Below are 20391 nucleotides of genomic sequence, written 5' to 3'. Positions count from 1 at the left end.
ATGGGTACCCAAGGTGCTGGTCATCATTGCTGTTGTTTCTTCTAGTTCACTGGTCACCCTTTCTTCTTATTAACTGCTAGGAAGGACTTTGCTAACTAGTATGGCTACAATCATTAGCAATTTGGTGAGATTCCAAAATACACAACCCCTAGAAATTTTCCTGGATTCTTTGCTTGGAGAAACACTGCAAGCAACTTACGGCACGCAAATCAGAAAGGTTGGCCTGGAAAACCATTTATGTAATTTCTCTGCTTTTGTTTTGGGGAATCTTCCAAATGAACTGTCTAGAGAATCAGATATAATTTTGAGCAGGGGATGGTAACGTGGCTTCAACAATGATTTTACTTTTCTTGTTAATTTTGCACTCGACATCATTTTTTCCAGTGGTGTGTCATGCTGTCCCAGCTGACTGTCTGGCCATATTTTGTTCTGGTGTTTGCTGTAGCAAAAAGTGCAGATATAAAGTTACCTTCTTCAACTTGATGTTAATTTCAGTGAAATCTCTCAAGATGCATCATCTCCCCTTTTTCTCCACTAAGTCTATTTGATTTCAGAGTCCATCCTTTTTTGATTATATTTCAAATAGGAAATAGTAACTCTGATATTTTGAAATAATTCAAGAGCCTTATTTTAGCTCTGGATTTCTTCTTAATCAGTTAGTCATCACAACTAATAATTAGCAAATGTATTTATTTCTTATTTCTTCCCTTCCCCATCACAAAATGTGTTGTGTACATCACTTCAAATTGGGAGATGAGGAGGGTCAATGAATTTTTACACAACCCGTTGCAGTTTGATCACATCATGCCTCCAACTATTAACCTTTAACTGTTGGCCTCCCATTGCCAGTCACACCCTAACTGATATTTTAGGAGTAACTGTTTCAGCTCACACCAGGCAGCAATCAAGAGTGATACAACCCTGATGCTGAATCTAGGTCAATGAGGCTGCTCACTTTGGAGCTGACCTTGATGCTAACAACCAAAAACTGGACTGCGATTCCTACACACAGGGGTACTCTTGATAATACTATTATCTGACTTCTATATATTCCTAGGGATACTCAACTAAACCGACTGGTGTTTACATACATCTCCAAGGAATTTAAGCCAGTAAAGCAAGCATTCAACATTTGTCTTACTTTATGTGTGAGGTGCCTGTATTTGTGAAAGAGAAGGGAAATTTCAGTCTTTTGATGACTTGATTATTTTACTTTTTTTTTCTTTTTAAAATTTTGACTGCAAGGAAATTGAGTCAAAGGAAGTGAAACAGTTCAAAAGTGTGATAACTCCTCTTTAAAGTGTTTTGTTCTCATGATACTCATTTATATGTCATTTAAAATTATTTATCCCCAAAATAAAACAGATGAAAATTGTGATCATTTCTAGCTCAATTGTTTATTTTTTTTAATTAACCTGTCATTCTTTCTTACATTCCTTGGTAAATTACTTACATTTATTTCCATTAAAAAATTATTATTTTCAATGTTCTCTTACTTGTGATACTTGTGGGAAACACAGAGTTCAACTGCTTTCAATTTGTTTGCTAACTAGTCCTATTGTTTACTTTTTTTAATTTTGGAAATAAATTCATAACATCTGTAAGTTTTAAAAACCCATTTTCCAAAGACTTCCTATCCTGGAAAGAGTGACCTTCCTTTTTTCAGGTTGATGGAAATACTGAAAGTAATTAACTTATTAAAAATTGCATCAGTTCTAAAGAATACAAAGAAATAGATTACTTCACATGCATTCATATTGTAACTCATGTGACACTTAACATTTATTAATTGCATGTTGTGTAAGACCCAGTAATCGTTACTGTTGGGTATAACATGATGAATAAGGCTGAATATTGGCCTGGAGTAGCTTTCAGTCTAGCAAGAAAGATAAGATACTGTAAAAGAAACTAAAAGCCATGAGAAGGGTAAGGAACATTAGAAGAGGAGGAGAAAGATCTCAACAGGAAGGATCAAAGAGATTTTCTGAATCAAAGATCTTGAGTTGAGTGTTAAAAGTTGAATTGGAGTCGAGCATATAGAGATGCTGCAGCTACTGCTGCTACTGCTGCTAAGTCACTTCAGTCGTGTCCGACTCTGTGCGACCCCATAGACAGCAGCCCACCAGGCTCCCCCGTCCCTGGGATTCTCCAGGCAAGAACACTGGAGTGGGTTGCCATCTCCTTCTCCAATGTGTGAAAGTGAAAAGTGAAAGTGAAGTCACTCAGTCGTGTCCGACTCTTGGCGACCCCATGGACTGCAGCTCACCAGGCTCCTCCATCCATGGGATTTTCCAGGCAAGAGTACTGGAGTAGTGTGTCACTGCCTTCTCTGCTCATTTTAGACAGAAAGGCAGCATAAGCAAAGGCACAAACACAAATAAATATGTTAGGTATTGGAAAAAGAGAGCCTTTGATTTGTTAAGAAGTTAGTGTCTGAATCAGGATGAATTGCATATCAAAAATTATCTAAAACAGTGTTGGGGTGGGGTGGTCAATGGAGTCAGTAACTGGACATGAAAGAATAGAAATAAAATAACATGAATCTACTCAGTATGATCATCCAAGATTAACACTTTGAATAATCAGGATGGCATAATTTTTATATGGAAACTTTCTACTTGGAGTGGCTTATTTTCATTAGTCAGATGTTTTGACTTAATTATTTCATGAAATGTAGCTAACATCTATAAAATGGTGAATGGCAGAGGTGGACTCCTGGTATGGGTCCGGTAATTTTAAGAAATGTTCATATTATTAAACTCTAACTTCCCCACACACTTTTATTTATTTATTTTCAATAAGTTTAAAATCTTGAGGGAAACAGCATCACATAGATTCTGTGTCCAGTGGCTTGAGCAGAAGATTGCTTCAGAATTTGGCACTAACCCTGCCACTGTTTCCATGAACACAAGTGGAATGACTTGCCCAGATTCTTTTGGTTTTGCTTGGTTTGCCACCAGGAGTCACTGTGTTCTTCGCTTTGTACACGAAAGAACAATTCTTGCCCAAATAGACTTCAGTTTTATTTCAGGGATTATTATCTTCAATTTTAGGAAGAGCTATGTGGCGCTCTGTCTGGCTCTGGAGATCCTACTTAAGCCAGGAGAAATGGTCTTGGACTACAGCCTTCCAGACATATCTGCATTTTAGAAAGTCTATTCCCAGCAGGCCTCCACAGGTCCCAAGATGGTGGAAAGAGAATGCCTAATATTTTAACTATTCCATACCAATCCATTCTTTTCTATTTTTTTTACATTTATTACCTATTACCTATGATTGACACAGGACTGTGTTTACTGCTGTGCATGATTTTTAAAAAGGGGAATGGAAGTTAAAAATAAGAATAGCCTATAAACAGGAATAAAATAAATATATGTATACATACATATATATATATATACATATAAAGCAAAATTACTAAAATGGGCATTGTCACATGAAAGCCAAGACTCCAAAGGGCAACACTTCAATCTTTTGGGACAAAAGGAGACTATTTACCACAGCTTTCTTCCACCAAGAATCTAATATTGAGTTATTCCATAGACCAATAAAAAGTCTCAATATAGAGCTTCTTTAAACATGATATAATGTATAGACAAAAATGCAGTCTTCAGATAACCAATCAGAATATTTTTTACATGAACATTAATGCTGACCTAAAGAAAGGTTAGTTGTGCAGAGTAACAGTCATAATCTACGCCTAGGAAAGCCACATTTACTTCCATTTATTTGGGGAGAGAGAAGCAGATGGCTCTAAATTTCTTTGTTCTAAGAAACTATCTGGATTAAAAGACCCTAAATATAGCCCCCCATGGAATATCTGAATATAAAAATATTGAGAGGAATTAAAATTACTCTATTTGAAGCATGTAAATCCAATAAGTTTGGCTTTGGCCTATCTCATGGTCCTATCAGAAGACCATAATTTGGGTCTTCTTTTTATCTTCAGACAAAATTGGCTTCATTTGAAAAGCTATTGCAGCTGTGTTGGATACTGCTGAAAATTCCTAAGTATGACTCAGATGACAAATTCTATTTGATAGAGAGTCTAGTGGGATTTGCAGAGTGGGGCTTCAATCCTGAAAACAATTAAGTTAACTGAAGACCCAACAGAGAACTTCTGAACTCCTATGAGATGTTGCATCCCAGAATCTTTAAGACAAAACTTATAATTTATAAATTACAAAAGAATTTATAAAATAATCACACTGTTTTGAGATGAGTCAGTATGTTAGGTAATGAGATTGATTCTAATTTTCTATAAACTTTCAAACATAATTATAAAATTAAGATGGCAAATATCACTAAAACATAAGTATATAAAGACTTCATTCCAGGAGGAAATAATTACAATATTTCATAAACTTTCACAATTCAAACACGTATATTAAGGCAGTTTCCATGAAATTTTACTTGTTCAAAGTTTTGTCAAACTTTAAAAGCGTATGTGAATATATTTTAAAATATATGCCCATGTGTGTATATATGTAAGCTTACACACAAACCACACATATAGAAACACAAACACATATGTAAATTCTCTTGAATGCCCTAAGATTAAACTCCATCATTCAGTATAAATTAATAAGGATTAACTCAAAACTTTTACAGTTACAGCAACACCAGAAATTAAAGATTAATGATGAGCCAAAATCAGAATATTCCGTTTTTAATCGGTCATTAATTCTACAACAGTATCCTTTCTCTTTTTTCCATCTTTTTACAATCCCGCATTAAAAAAAATGTATTCACCAAGTTCCTAAATTGCATAAAAATATTGTTACCACATCAGTGACTAATTCAAGTGGAAAACATGGTGAAAAAATTTTGGAAAATGTGCTATTTAATTCCCATTCCAATTCCAATGAGTAATTTTGAGGGTCATGTAACCTCTTTGAACTTTCTGTTCAATCTTGGGGTAATTTTCAGCTGAAAAATGCAAGGAGAGAAATGCTGGACCTCAGGCTTAACAGCAAAGGATATTGAAAAAAAATCGATAAGAACAGAGATACTAGTGTTTCAAAATGAGCACATTTCAATTTATTAAACATCAAGGAAATGTGAGTCCTGTACCAAAGTAAAATTTCTGTGTTAAAGAGAAGTAGTTATCAACACAGTTCTATAGGAACAAAAACAAAGGGACAATTAACTCTGCTTCAGGGAATAAGAAGACATTAAAGGGTCTTGAAGAAGTGATCATGGTAATCATTCAAAAATTTGCCTGTTACGTCCCATTACCAATCTCATAGCCTCAATCTTAGATAAATCTATGGGTAGATATGCCCAAGTCCTTCACTACAGCATGACATTTTCAATCATGTTTTGGCTCTTCTATATGCATATTAGTATTTGGTTAAATTATTTTTAAAGGAACACATCTCTCCAAACATGATTTTACCACTGACCCACTTCTCTAGGAGTAGCAAAGAAAATTTATCTTGTATTTTACAATTGTATTGTAAGTTATCATATTTTAGGCTGCAATTCTGCTGTGGATTCAGTATATTTTTAGGTAAATCTTCCCACAGACACATTTTAAGTGTTTTATAGTGATTTGAAAGCATATAAAAAATGTCCATTAAGAATGCATCTCTTTTGCTTAAAGAAAATCACATATGAAGCAATACAAGTGAGAGAGACAGAGAGATTTTCATGTGGTTTTCATGATGGAGGTAATTGATTTTCTTATTGCTATTATAGAGAGCACTGCTGACATTCACTGGTCTACTGAGTTTATCACAGCTGTGCTTATGCATCTCTCCCAAGCTCCGTTTTCCACTGAACTGGAAAAGATTTGAATTTTTGCTTGATAATCTGCCACACCCTGGCTTTGCCTCATCTTTCTAGTCACTCTTTGTTGTTAAAGGAGAACCAGATTAATCAGTGCTTTAGTTGGTGTGGGTGTTTAGATTTGTGTTAAACTTTAGATGCAAGCCAGAGCACAAAATGACATGTCTGTTTGAGCTGGCTAATATCAGAGAAATCAAGGATATATAGAAAGAAATGTGTGTCTAGGTTACTATGAGGACATCAGCTCTTGAATTGCACAGTAGAATTCACCAGTGTGTGTATTTCAACCAGTCATGACACCAACTGAGATCCACATCCATCTAGATACCATATTATAAAACATTTTGGCTTGAAGAAGAAAAATAGGATCTGGGACATAGACTACAAAGGATCCAGGTGCAGGACCTCAATATACTCGAGGTAGTAAAGAATGCTAAATCAGAAAATTTGGATTATGAGATTTATCTCTGGATCTCTCATGGATATCTTAAAACACAATTTGTGTGTGTGTGTCTGTGCAAAGTATCAACTAACTTTTCTAATGAGCACATTGATCATGGATTTTTCTTATGGGTATAAAAATTTTATTTGAATAGATATCAAATTGAGAATTTTAAGACAAAAATTACAGTAGAAATCGTATATGTAATGCCTGAAATAAGGCATAAAAAGCATTATTTTAAAACTAACATATCTAACTTTCCATATGAGAAAACAATTATAATTATAATGAAATTTAATGCATTTCAACTTTTATTTATCATTTGAAATAATAAGATAATGTGTACAGATACATGAATTTTTTCACACAAGTGTCAAAGACACCAGGAAAAAATTAACCATGTTTCTGAATTGGTTTGAACAAAAGGGGATTTTTTTTTTTAAGTATAAAATAAAGATGATTGAGAGATAGAAAGATAGATATAACAGTCTTTTCCCCTAACATGTCCTCTATGATCCAAGAGCAGAGCTTGTTTTCATGACTGTTCAATCATTACCTTTTTTTTTCCCCCTTAAGTAGTGAATCTCTGGTTTAAAATCAGAAGATGTACAAGAGATTGGTCCAACTGGTTTTCTTTTCCTGTCACCAGATCATGTCATCTATATTGGAACATCTGTGTGCTGTTTGTAACTGGGCCTATAGGGAGGCCTGTGTACAGCTCTCCTCACTTATAGCATGGATGTAACCTGGGATTCTACAGATAACATGTGAATTGAGTAAAAATTGAGTAATATGAACTGGCAGAAAGAGAAAGAAGAAAATGAAAACAAGTTTAATGGAGGAAAGTTTTGAACTGGGCTTTAGAGGAGTTACTTCCATGAATTGCTGTGAGGTGGGCAGAATTTTATGTGCACATACATGCATGGAGATGGCATGGTTAAGTTGACATACATGGCAAAAATAAAATAAATGCAGGTGATCATGATTAAAACTCAGTAGCTCATCCAAAATATAGAGAAAAATGAAGGAACTATGGGCTGATGATTAGGGTATAAAGAAATATCTTGATAGCTAGAAATAACTTGGTACTGTGGATAAGCACATTTTTCTTGCAAAGATTTATCAAAGACCTATAAATGGTATTTGCCCTTCTTTCAAATACAACCCAGAAATTACTCCCCACATACAGAAATAAATACAGTGAAAAGCTATGTTAATGTGGTCTGGAAATTAGACACATGGAAATCTAAATTTGGAAATATTTATACTAGTATTTATACCTATCCAGATAAAATGAGAACTTCTGGTACTATTTTGATATTTCACATGATAAGCTCTTTCTCTTTCTGTTTCTTACACAGTCAAGACATGAAAGGCTAAATTTTCCTCTAGAAAAATCCATTTCAGCTTTTACAAGCAGCATAAAATTTGAAATCTCACAAGGAATCCCTCTTTGGCTGGCTAAAGAAATTTGTGAGAAATAGAAACAGCTCTAGATAAGCATCTAACTTTTCAGGTGCCATTCAAACATACCTTAGATACATGTCTGTTGACATTTACCTGAAACTGAATTTCCAGGACTCAGAGTGGGTGGATGAATGAAAGGGAAAAACAGAGGTTTTTCTTTCAGTTAATCTTTTGCAGTTCCCTATTTAAATTGAGTTAGGGGGGATTCTGGCAAAATCCCAATATAAAAATCTTCTAGGAAGATCAAGGTTGCAAATTAGTCATGCTCAAAAAATGGGCATCAGGCAATTTCTCAAAATTATGCAGCTGTTAATAAAGGGTTATTTTAAAATACACACATGTAATTCTTTTATTAAAACTCAAGGCAGAGCATTTTGATATATATTTTAAGTTATGCAAATATACACATGACTAAAATATGTAACAAATATATACATACTCAGATGCACACAAACTCCAGATGTGCCATTTTTCTTTGTGGGTTGTGTCTTCCATAAGGGAAAAAGGCATATTAATCATTTCTTTTACTGCTGAGGGGATGGGTGCCGCTCTCATATTTCAGAAAGGGGCTGGAAAGTGAGGGAAGCCAAACTTTTTCCTATTTAAGGCCAAAGCACAGGAATCTCAGTGGCTGAGTTTTATGACGGGCCCGGTGCTGAAGGGCAGGGAACAACTGATGGTGCTACTCTGACCTGCTTTTCTTTTCTCCTTTTTGCACAAAGAGTCTCATGTCTGATATTTAGACATGATGAGCTTTGTGCAAAAGGGGACCTGGTTACTTTTCGCTCTGCTTCATCCCACTGTTATTTTGGCACAACAGGAAGGTGAGTAGGTATTGCTTTCAAGAAACTTTGTGGGCTTTTTGTCTTTACCTCTCCTTACAAATAGGTAGAAAGGGAAAATCTGTCTCATAAATGCTAATTTTGTCTGTCAGCTCCCAGCTGTGAAATGTAGGACTGACCAGGATGGTGCCTTTTATATTTGCTTAAAGAGAATATTGTCATTTCTGTATTTAAAAGTTCTCCGGTTGAAGATAAAGATGTTCTTGTCTTAACTTGTTTTCATGTTAACGGCACTGGAAACTCTTTAAACGGCTTTAAAAAGTTCCCATCCTGGATTGTTAACATCTTGGAATGCTTCCCTAAGCAATCTGGAAGTTATTGGTCTCTTGTAATACTTTTATGCTCTCCTTTGTATGCTGGGTTCTTTGTCAGGATAGAGTATTAAGCATTGTTTACTCAGTAAGATAAGATAATTAAAAAATAGCATGCCTTAAGTATAGTCTGAAGGGAAATACTATATATTATTTGAATCACTGAATATATTTCTATAAAATAGCAGCAGTATCTTCAGCGTTCTTTAAACAGGTTCAAACTGCAAAGAAGTTTCACCATTTCTATTTTTTTCGGTTTCAAGCACTTACACAGTTGATTAACATGTATTTGCTAATACTTTATTGTTAAGGGTCTAGTGTTTTTGCATGTTCTACATTTTAACTGCTTTTATGTTAATAAAGAAGATTTATGAAAATATTTTTAATAGGAATGTTTGACTTTTATGCAAACAAGGTAAAGATACTAGTGTTGTTTGACTTCAAAAAGTTGATTTGCTCTATTTTCTAATAAGTGCAAGCAGTGATTTTCATGTTCTAATTTCCTCGAAACCATGTTTGGTTCATTATTTCACTGTGTGAAAAGATGTCTTTTAATTTATATGTTTCTCAGAGTCATGAAAATATCTGACACATTAGAATTAAAATTTTCATAGAAATAAATCTTGAAGTGCTAAATTTGAAGATGCTAGAAGAAGTCTTTATATCTACATTTCCACACACACATAATAAAAAGGTTTACATTTAAGCCTATAGCTTTAGTGAACATGTGTCTGAAAACAGCTTTTCATTTTTAATATCATGTCTTTAATGTCCTCACAGGTTGTGTATGTAAGTAGGGGGACACACCCAATGAACTCGCTTCAGTTATAGTCAGCCCATGGTCACAAAGGAAAAGAAACAGTCATATTCTTTGTTCCCTTTATTTCTTCTCCTTTTTCCTCTTCTCCCTTCCTTTCTCCACCTTCTTTTCTCTCCACCCCTTTAGGCCTCTTGCTACCTCCTCCCCCTTGTCTTTCCTTCACTTGTCACCCCACCCCCTCCCCAGGCAAGCCCACATCTCCTCCTCCCTCTCCTCTTTCTCTATCACTCTCTCCCTCACCCCAAGTGTCCTCCATGTGCCTCCATCTTTTTTCTCTCTTCCTCCTGTCTCCTCGGCCTTTCCTTCCCTGGAATTCTCAGCCCTCTTTGCTCCCTCCTCCTCTCTTTCCCTCCCCATCCTATCCTCCCAGAAGATGTCACAACTCCCAGTCCTTGGCTAAAATATCAAATGACTTCTACCACACCCCCACCTCAATCAAATCTTTTACCTTTTTAAATATTCTTAAATTCTCCTAATTTCCTGGGGAAAAAAATCACAAAGTTCTCATCTACTGGAAAGACTACAAAACTTTTGCATTTAGTTCAAAAGAGTGACAAAATATTTGCGGTTGCTTGGTGGTTATAGTCTTTTACAATCATTATGGCTATTTTTCTTCTCATTCCCACTTCAGAGGGGAAAAAGTGTTTAATACCTACAGTATCTTTATATCATATAAGTTCTTTTCATTTTCCCTTTAGTTTCAAAGCATAATAAATAGCCATGAAATTTTGGTGATACACTCGGATGCTTTTAGGCTTAAAAGAAGTTGAAAAAGATTTTGTTCAGCTTACTGTTTTTGTTTGTCATGAAAAAAAATTGTTTTAAAATAGTATATCTTATTTTTCTTGCAGGTTTTTTAAAAAAATCTTTCTGATAGATTAGCTATAGGAAGGTTATAGGAGGTGGCTGAATGTTCAACACATTGAGAATAGTCGTATGTAGTTCTGGGGTATGGGTTTCTTATAAATGTCTTGAGAATACCAGATAGAAACAGAACAGCCCTAATGAACACTAACTTCTAGTCTACTCACACAAATTTTCTGGAACATAAAACAGGTCCTCACAAAATTTTGGTCTTTTTACAAATCTGTGAAAGTTCTATTTAATTCACATGTTTTCTTGAACCAATGGAGAAATGTGATCTGTTTTATATTTCCTGTAGTTTATAAACATGCCAAGTTTTAAGTATTGATACAAAGACTCGCCACCTAGTGGCTGACAGTTGCAATTTGCATACTAATGCCAACATCAATTTTACACAGCTGGATTCCACAACTTTATAATGATATTTTAAAATATTACTTGTGAATTTTAAATATTAAATACTACTTTGCTAAGAAAATAGGTATGTTACTGATAAAATATTGTCAAGCACACATACTCACACACAAACACATGGTAATAATATTCAAAAACTTAGGAAATCGACTTGAATGTTATGGCAATTTTCAAAATTCTGTATATAACTTTACACATATAACATATAACTATTTTTGTGAATATTTGTAAAGTTTCTGATATTTTTAGAATATTTGACATAAGTATTTTAGTTATAGCTTATTAGTTGGTAAATAAAAATATTAAAAATTATTACCTATATTGTTTTATTAGGGCAGGGAGATAAAATTTTATTTTAATTAAAAGTGTTCTAATGTTTCAGCTTATATTTTGTTACTCTGATAATCCCAGTGTGGTAATGAATTGTGGGCATTCAATTGTTTTAGAATTAAAGTCCACTGTAAATAGACTCAGATAATCAGTTCTTCACCACAGGTTATGAGAGTCTATTTTCTGTTATGCTTATTTCCATTATGCTTTAAGAGGGGATTTATAACTGATCAAGCTCATTCAAGTTTTCTGGTTTGTGTTGCCCTTAAAATGAAACATGCCAAACTATTGAAAAAATATAGCATAAAATCACTAGAAACAATTGTACTTTTAAAAGGGAAGAATACATTGTTGGTCACATAAATCAGTGTCAGTCACGTAACATAGTTTCAGTGCTTTAGCTAAGATTACACAACTAGGAAGTAACTAGGGGTTAAGACTAGAACAAAAATTCTGTTAAATCTTAGATAATTAGAGGATACAAAACAAACACTAAATCCAGGATATCTGAATTTGCTTGTTTTTTAACTGTTGTTCATAAGAGATACTAAAAAATTGTATATTGTCCTAGAAAACATATGAGTTAATGCACTTCTAAGGTAAAAAAAAAAGATAATTTTTTTGTTTAACACTTTGAATTGTTAAATCTACTTTTCAAATAGGAGCCTCCTCTATAATTTAACCAGAAATTATCTTCAGTTCTGTAAAAATATAAACTTCAAGTAAATAAAGTACTGATACAAAATTTTGTGTTTTTCATTCATGATACCTTGCATTTTCTTCCCATCTCTGGAGTATTCATCATCAGATGACCTAAATGCCTATAAGTAAACAGATTCTGCTTAAATTCTGAAATTAAACATCTCTATTATAAGAGAAAAGAGCAAAGCCACGGAAACAATTCTGGTAAAGAAAGAAAGACTGTGGTTATGTGCTTTTTACTAATTCAGATTCTTGGGTTGATGTCTTATCTACAGGCTCATTATAAAAAATCAAGAACTGTTGGATGTGAGTTTTCCAGGAGTAGAGTTGAAATTAAAAGCCCTCACGAAATTCCCTGTTCCAGAGTTGCATGCAAGACTTTTGAGTAATCACTCAGGGAGAAGAGCGCCATCTACTGAAACCCCATGGTTTCCACTGTGGATGACTGGCGCAGAGTTCCAAAGATTATGTAGCTCAGTTCTTTCATTTTGTAACATCAAATGATATCACCACCTTGAAGTGATTAAAGTGGATTGCTTAAGAGTTAAAGCTTTAAAGATGAAAGATGTTATTGCCTTTGCTGGACATGAAGAACATTTGTAAAGTTTCCAGGTCTACAATAACTTTCTGGAAACGTCTCAGAGGGCTGTTTCTTGTAAAAGTTTTCCTTAGAAAAAAGTGCAGTGCTGTTGTTTTCCACGTTGAAAAGAAAAAAAAATAGAAAGGAGAGGGGTAGTGTGGTATAACAAATATCTTGAGTTTTCAAACGGGAAACTTGGCCTGTTTCATGTCACAATGACAACGGAAAAAACGAGATAGCAAGTCTTACACAAATCATTTGTTAACTGCAGTTTGGGAAGTTACATTAACCACTAGAATTTCTGTCTGCGCCTAATGAAAACACAGAAGAGATGGATTCCTTTCAGATTAACTAATACAACCCTTTTATTTTCCATGACTGAGGTCAAGAACTGCCGTCAAAATGTAATCTTAGTGAACAAAATGAAAAGTTCAAAGAAGAGTGCAAAACTTAGTGTTCCCCAAAGATGTAAAATTTGAAGATAAAGGATCCAGAACCTATTAAAAGTTATATTTGCTTTGAAAAGTCAGATTAAGAAATTATTGCTTCAGCAAAATGGCATTTATTTTTCCAAAACTTTGTTTTCTATAATATTTGGTGTGGAGGAGAGCAAACAGGGACTGTTTCTCAAGTTAAGTAAAATCAGAGAAACTCTCTGGAGCTGTCTGATATGTTCATATATGTCCACATTCAAAAGGGAATCTCTTAATGAAGTTAGAAGTTCATTAATATGACTCATTTAGTTACTATATGTTCTGCCACTCAATCTTAGACATCCTAAATATATATATTTGTCTGCATGAATACATACGCCTTATCTGTTCATTGTTATTGCTGCAGATAGGATCCTGGTTTTCTGTATCTAGTAAAACATATGCTGAGTTCTCAGTGCCAGTTAATCCTGTTGGTGGTCTGGATGTCATTAGGGTGGTCTTGGAGATTAAACTCTTTTTCTTAAGTTCAGAAGAAAATAAACAACAGAATTCAATTCCAGATGTTATCTTCTTGTTTTGAGGCCAGATTGAAAAGATTTTCTGTAGGAAAATGTTATTCCTTTAAAAAAATAGAAAAAAAAAAAACCTTGCTTTTTTACATTCTGATTTCAAGTTTGCTGGACTTAGAAATTATAATGGGACAGAGCCTATCCTGCCCTTGAAACTACAGAAAGGGAATAGAATGTAGTAGTTAAGAATATCAAATTTAGAGATACCTTTCCTAGGTTCAAATCTTAGTTTTACCTCTTACCATATAATCTTGGGAAAATCTCTTCCTGTCTGTGTACCTCAGCTTCCCTATCTGTAAAATGAGTATTATGATGGCACCCACCTCTCCAGGCCTGTGGGAAGATCAAGTAGGATAGATATGCAGCACATTTAGAACAGTGCCTGCAACACAGGAAAGACAGACACAAATTCTACCTAGTATGAGTTTTACTAACACTGGAAAATAAAATTACTGTAAGGAAGGTGAAATTAAAGTACTTCGTAATTCAGTGATAAGGAAAGTAAGAATAGCATTTTGGTTATCAGACATAAAATTTAAAGATGTTTGCCAACTGTAATTATACAAGTAGAATATGTTTCCTTCAGTATTCTTATAATTTGTCACTAATCAGATTATATTATAATGCAATGGCTGATTGTTAGATATATGATACTTTTAATTCTAACTCTTTAATTATTTTTATTTTTCACAGGACAAAATCTTAAAGGAAATTTCTAATTGGAGACATAAAAATCATATATCTATAAAGAATAAAACAAGAAAACATCTAGAAATGATTCATAAAATTTCTTGGTTTTTGGTTTTTTTGTAGGGGATAAAAATAAGAAGACTCTACCTTGTCCATGCAAAAACCATTTTAAAATTGAAATTGTACATCTACATAGGTCAACAGATATTTCCTTCAGTCCTTTTTAACTCATCTAACATATTTTAACATATTCTGATTAATAATAAGCAACCAAAACATATTTAATAAAAATATATGTTTTCCAAACATTAGTATCATTTAAAAGCCAAATATATTTCAGTTGAAAACTGTATGAACTCCTTTTGTTCACACTTAGGAAATATTCAGCTTTCTACAGTAACAGGAAAATGTTATGATAATTTGCATATCACATCTGTTATTTTTAGATTTTCAGATTAAAGAACAGCTTTTCTCTGAGCCAGATTCAGTAAGAAGGGAACAGGAAAAAAAAAAATAAACTTACCACTCAAGCTAAATTAACAATTTGATTGGATGCTTCAGGGCATATAATTTTTACTCCAAAACTAGAATTAAGACTTATAACTTACAGTGTATTATAGTTTAGTCACAAGAGTAAAATTTTATCAAATCAGCATAAATTAACACGAAGAATGGAAACCAAAACAACAAAATGAAAACTTTTAAGAACATCTGAAAATATAAGATTATGTTACTTGATTTTATTTTTCTCTAAAGTTCCAAAACAAAGAGCTAGAAAATTAAAGAGGCAAAGAATGGATTATGTCATACACTAGTTTCATTTTGCTTTATAACTTAGATGATTTAGTTCCAGACATTGTTGTGTGACCACAAAGAATTGATTTCAGGACTGCTTTTTGTACTAAGGAACAGAAACAGGAAGTGACGTGAGAGATGGGGTTTAGAATCAGTTACGCATTGGAACAGGGAGACTTAGTTTAAGCAAGAACAGTAAAGGAGGGAACTGGGAAATCTACTATTTGTCCTGTAGTAAAAGTTAGATTATTTGCCTTTTCTTTAACATATTTGCAAAAGTATATAACATTTCTTTTCATCAAAGCTTCTCTGAATTTAGATATCTAGAAAAGAAAGGAACAACATGAGATGACTGTTTCTGAATTTCATTTTCTATTTTATTTCTAAACACTGCAAGTGGCTAACTAGAGCATTTTATTCCTTTTAAAAACAAAACATTTTTTTTTGCTTAACTCTGGCACGATTTTCTCATATACAACTATATGCTATGGCCCTAAAACTGAGGACCGTGAGACATCTGTGTAAGAAGTTTAGCTTTTAAGAGAACATACTGCCAACCATATTTGGCCATACACAAAACAAAAAGTTAAAGGGAACTGCATAAAATTCTCTGTTCTTTCAACAAGGGTGACTGAGATAGAACAGTAAAGAAAAGTCTGACATTTGGCTACAAGTTTCTATAGGAACTGACTTCAAGAGAGCCAAATTTCTTTCAAATGGATGAGAGATAAATTATGGCAATAAACAGAAGTGCATTAATTCTTACTTTTCAACCATTCCAACTTTCTTCTTTTATTTAGAACAAATCATATTTTTTTAAAAAGTACACCAAATTAACTCAATCTTTATATCGAGACCTTTATGTTATAAAAAGTACAACACACATGTATGACTTCAAATAAAATTTGAAAACAAAAAACTAAATAATTTATGTAGCATTGGGCTTAACCCCAATTCTAACACATTCATTTACAAATTTAAATATCAATATTATGCTTATTTGTTTAATGGTTTGCAGAGGGAATGGAAAATACTGTATTTCTAGGTTTGATGATACCTTCAATGAGACACAAACATAGCAGTATGAATACATAAGGGAAAATGTTTATGCTAATTTTAAGGCAGATGACAAACATAGGGAGAGAAGATATTGAAAATATGAGATGCTTGACCTTAGCTCTGGCATCTTCATTTGTCTTTAATACATCATCAGTATCCAGCAGCTAATTTTTATAACACAGGCCCTATGTTAAATACAGAAAGATATTTTTGACCCAAAGGCAAAGAGCTAAAAAAAAAAATTGTTAGTATAAACTGGTGGTGTCTTTTTTTCTTTCCTAGCTTTATTGAAGTGTAAATGACAAATAAAATTGTATATATTTAAGGTGTACTTCCCCGATAGCTCAGTTGCAATGCAGGAGACCCCTGTTCAATTCCTGGGTCAGGAAGATCCTCTGAAGAAGAGTAGGCTACCGGCTCCAGTATTCTTGGGCTTCCCTTGGGCTTCTGAGCCCAACTTGTGGCTCAGCTGGTAAAGAATCTGCCTGCAATGCAGGAGACCTGGGTTCGATCCCTGGGTTGTGAAGATTCCCTGAAGAAGGGAAAGTTTACCCACTCCGGTATTCTGGCCTGGAGAATTTCATGGACTGTCTAGTCCATGGGGTCACAAGAGTCAGACACGACTGAACAACTTTCACTTTCAATGTTACAACATGATGAGTTGATATATATACACATTGCGAAATGATTACCACAATCAAGTCAATTAATACATCCAGCATCTCACATACTTTCCTTTGTGTGTATGTGTGGTGAAAACGCTTAAAATCTATTCTTTCAGCAAATTTCAAACACACAATACAATATGGCTACCTGTAGCCAATATTCTGTACACTAATGATATTTTCAAAGAAGCTGAGAAGCATGAGAGCCATATTATTAATGAGAAAAATCTTGAACTAAAACCAATCTGTTGAAATACTTCACATAATGCTAATTTAAAGAAAGTTTTTAAATAACTCATTTAAGAAAAGGGAGCCACTGTAAACATTGAAGAGTGTATTTCATGCAATTTTATTAAACAATCTTTCATCTCATCGAAACTGTCAGACCTTTTCTGAAAACTCGTGAACTTAGTTCCTAAGTATGTCAGTTCTCCTTGGAGAAAAAGTTTTATGTCTGGATCTTTACTGTTCATAAAATAATATGAAAAGAGATTGCACTTCTCTTAAGCATGTCTTTCAAAACACCATTTCGATAGGCCTACTTCATTCACATTAGGTAAGCATTCTGGCATTCAGCTTTTATGCTCACAAAATATAAAGGAATGCTCCTTTAAAGCAGAGACAATATTTCCTTCCAATGTTCTCATCTGTTTCAAACATGGGGGAGAAACTGAAATAACTTTTTAAAATAAACAGATTCTTTCTTGCCTACTTAAAATTGCAATGAAAAAAATCATGCTTTCTTTTATTAGCTATAAACCACATAGGGTAATTATAACATGTAAGAATGGACTTTTAAACCTCTTGAATCCATCAAAGGAGTAGCACAAGATCATTAAAGTTGTATGTACACACATAGATGGAAATGAGGAATGGAGGTATCCTGTATAGTCCATAGTTTCTAAAATTCTACTTTTTTTCTAAATTTTTACTGAGTCAGTTAAAGCTCTAAACCCAAAATATTGGGTTGGTCAAAGAGTTCATTCAGGTTTTTCTGTAACATCTCATGGGAAAAACCCAAACTAATGTTTTGGCCAACCTTATATTTAACATTAATTCAGGTATGGAGAGGGTACAAAAATGGGAACTTGGAAAGGTTTGCTTCATGTCTGTATGTAGTATCCAGAAGGAAAAATCTAGGACGCTCCCAAAGGCTTTTGGCCATAAGGCACCAAAAAGTGTACCCAAACTACTTGCCTTCTCCCAAGCAGGCCTCTTTCCGCAGGCGTTTTAAAGATTATGGCTCTGAGAAAATAAAATTTCACTGTTTCACAAAAGCACAAATACTGAACAAGTATATGATTCGTTTGCAAAAATTTTTGCAGATGTTTAGTAACTTCTGACTTATTTACTCAGTTACTGCCATGTTATCATAGTAACCTCAAGAACTAAAGTTGTATTCAACCACAATTCAGAGCCGCTGCTTTAAAAATTGAGACGAGGTTTTAGTTTGGCAACCCTTAAGCCGATTCATTGTTAATAGCCACTGAAATTTCAGTACCCTACATATAATTAAGAAACAAGTCTAAAATTTTGGTCAAAGTGAATTTTTGACCATTTTAAGCCACAAATACACATGGTCATGATTCATATTTTTCTCTATTATTTTACAATATTTCTTGCCAATATTTGTTTAAAGAAATTTTAGTGATTTGGAAACCACTTTACATCCATATGGGATATACAATATATTGTAGCATATCATGTTGACCTACTAATGCCCAACAGAGCTAGCAGTGATAGTCAATACATACAATGAGACTTCTTAAGGTTTTCCCAGGAATCTGGAAGAGTTTTATGTTGCTAAGAGTAGCTCAGTTTTCCCCTGAATTTCTCAACTTGGTTAATAAAATCCAGAAAGTCTTCAGAATTAGTGACAGAACCATCTTTATAGTTTAATGCTTCCATCTATAGCTAAAGCAAAGAATAGCAATTAGAAAAACCTCTTTTCAATTGCACAATTAATAAATAAGTGAGCATGGGATTTCCACTGGTGTTAAATTCTTACTACAAGCAAAATTAAAATGTCTACTGGCCCTAAGGCAGTTTTATCTTGGTGTGCTAGTTTGATGTTAATAAACAGATTTGGTATTTTAATTATTACTACATAATTAACTAATACTACTTAGCAAGTTATGTAGGGAGAACATAATATTCTTGGTAGTTTAATTTTTGGATTTTTTTTAATGTGAAATATCACAGCTTCTCTCTCATTTTCTAGCTGTCGACGGAGGATGCTCCCATCTTGGTCAGGCCTATGCGGATAGAGATGTATGGAAACCAGAACCGTGCCAAATATGTGTCTGCGACTCAGGATCTGTTCTCTGTGATGACATAATATGTGACGACCAAGAATTAGACTGTCCCAACCCTGAAATCCCATTTGGAGAATGTTGTGCAGTGTGCCCACAGCCTCCAACAGCTGTGAGTTTAAAGAAAATCTGTATATATTCATGATTCTTATTTAAACATATGAGTAGTTCCTATGTCATAGGAGCCAGAAAGGAAATGAAGGTAATATCTGGCAAACAGTCATATGAGCATTTACGAGTAGAAGGTAAACCTTCCTATTTAAAACCAGGGGTTGGATATGATTTAGGGTAAGAAATCAGGATATATTTCATGGAAAATTTTTTCTGTGTTTAATCTATGTCTTTTCCATTTATTAGCCCACTCGCCCTCCTAATGGTCAAGGACCTCAAGGCCCCAAGGGAGATCCAGTAAGTAAACAGTGAAAGGAAATTAGTTTCTTGATGAGTTTTTTTTTTCTTCTAATAACCTTTCCATATTTGAACTTTTATCATTTATACATTTCGTTTAGTACCACATATTTAAATAATAACACATGATAGTTCAAACTGAGAATCCATAACTGTGCATGTAAGCATTTGATCTCCCAAACTTTGTCTAATGTGTTCATTTCTATTATGAGTTTGAAAAATAAAATAGAGGTCAACATACAAAGGAATAAATTACACTGAAATGATTTGCATCATTTGCTTAAAAATGTATAGATTCCCAAGAAAACATATCACATACATTGATCTCTTATAAAGCACAGAAGCTACAATTTGATAATGATTCTAAATCACTAAGACTTTTCAGTGTTTTCTTTATTTTTATCTCTATTTTTTTTAGGGTCCTCCTGGTATTCCTGGGAGAAATGGTGATCCTGGTCTTCCAGGACAACCAGGTTCCCCAGGTTCTCCCGGCCCTCCTGGAATCTGTGAATCATGTCCTACTGGTGGCCAGGTAATAAATTCTGGGACTAAAAGATCACCCATTTAAAACTATCTGGTTCATTTTCTCTTCTTTAGTCTGTATTACATCTCATTTCTGTGGCGTTCCTATATCTATTCTCTGATTTTATGTATTTAACAAATTATTTTTTTATTTAGTGCTTATGTTTGTGCTAGGCACTGTTCTGTTTTATAAATAAATTCACTTTCTCCATAATTCTAATGGCATTGCTACTATATCTTCACAAAATTTCCCAACTTCTCAGCAGGCATATAATATATGCACTATGCTTGAGAAATGAGCAGTTAACTACCCAAAGAATTAACCCTGAGAATTTAGGAAGCGCTGCAACTGTGCCTTGTTCCCCTTATAATCCT

General features: G+C 33.9%; 1 protein-coding gene across 1 annotated transcript in view; it reads left to right on the top strand.

Annotated features, from left to right (window-relative positions):
• The first annotated feature begins 8228 nt into the window (after nucleotides 1-8228).
• The window catches only part of COL3A1 (collagen type III alpha 1 chain), a 40150-nt gene continuing 27987 nt past the window's right edge, over nucleotides 8229-20391 (top strand). The window contains exons 1-4 of the mRNA XM_081581418.1: nucleotides 8229-8523; nucleotides 18996-19198; nucleotides 19444-19494; nucleotides 19913-20026. Of these exons, the coding sequence (XP_081437544.1) occupies nucleotides 8445-8523; nucleotides 18996-19198; nucleotides 19444-19494; nucleotides 19913-20026 (447 nt within the window). The 5' untranslated portion in view covers nucleotides 8229-8444. The remainder of the gene's footprint in view (nucleotides 8524-18995; nucleotides 19199-19443; nucleotides 19495-19912; nucleotides 20027-20391) is intronic.

Source organism: Giraffa tippelskirchi, chromosome 3 (genome assembly GCF_054371585.1).
Source record: "Giraffa tippelskirchi isolate mGirTip1 chromosome 3, T2T-mGirTip1v1.2.pri, whole genome shotgun sequence".
NCBI lineage: Eukaryota > Metazoa > Chordata > Mammalia > Artiodactyla > Giraffidae > Giraffa > Giraffa tippelskirchi.
This window is presented reverse-complemented; position numbering and strand designations above follow the sequence as displayed.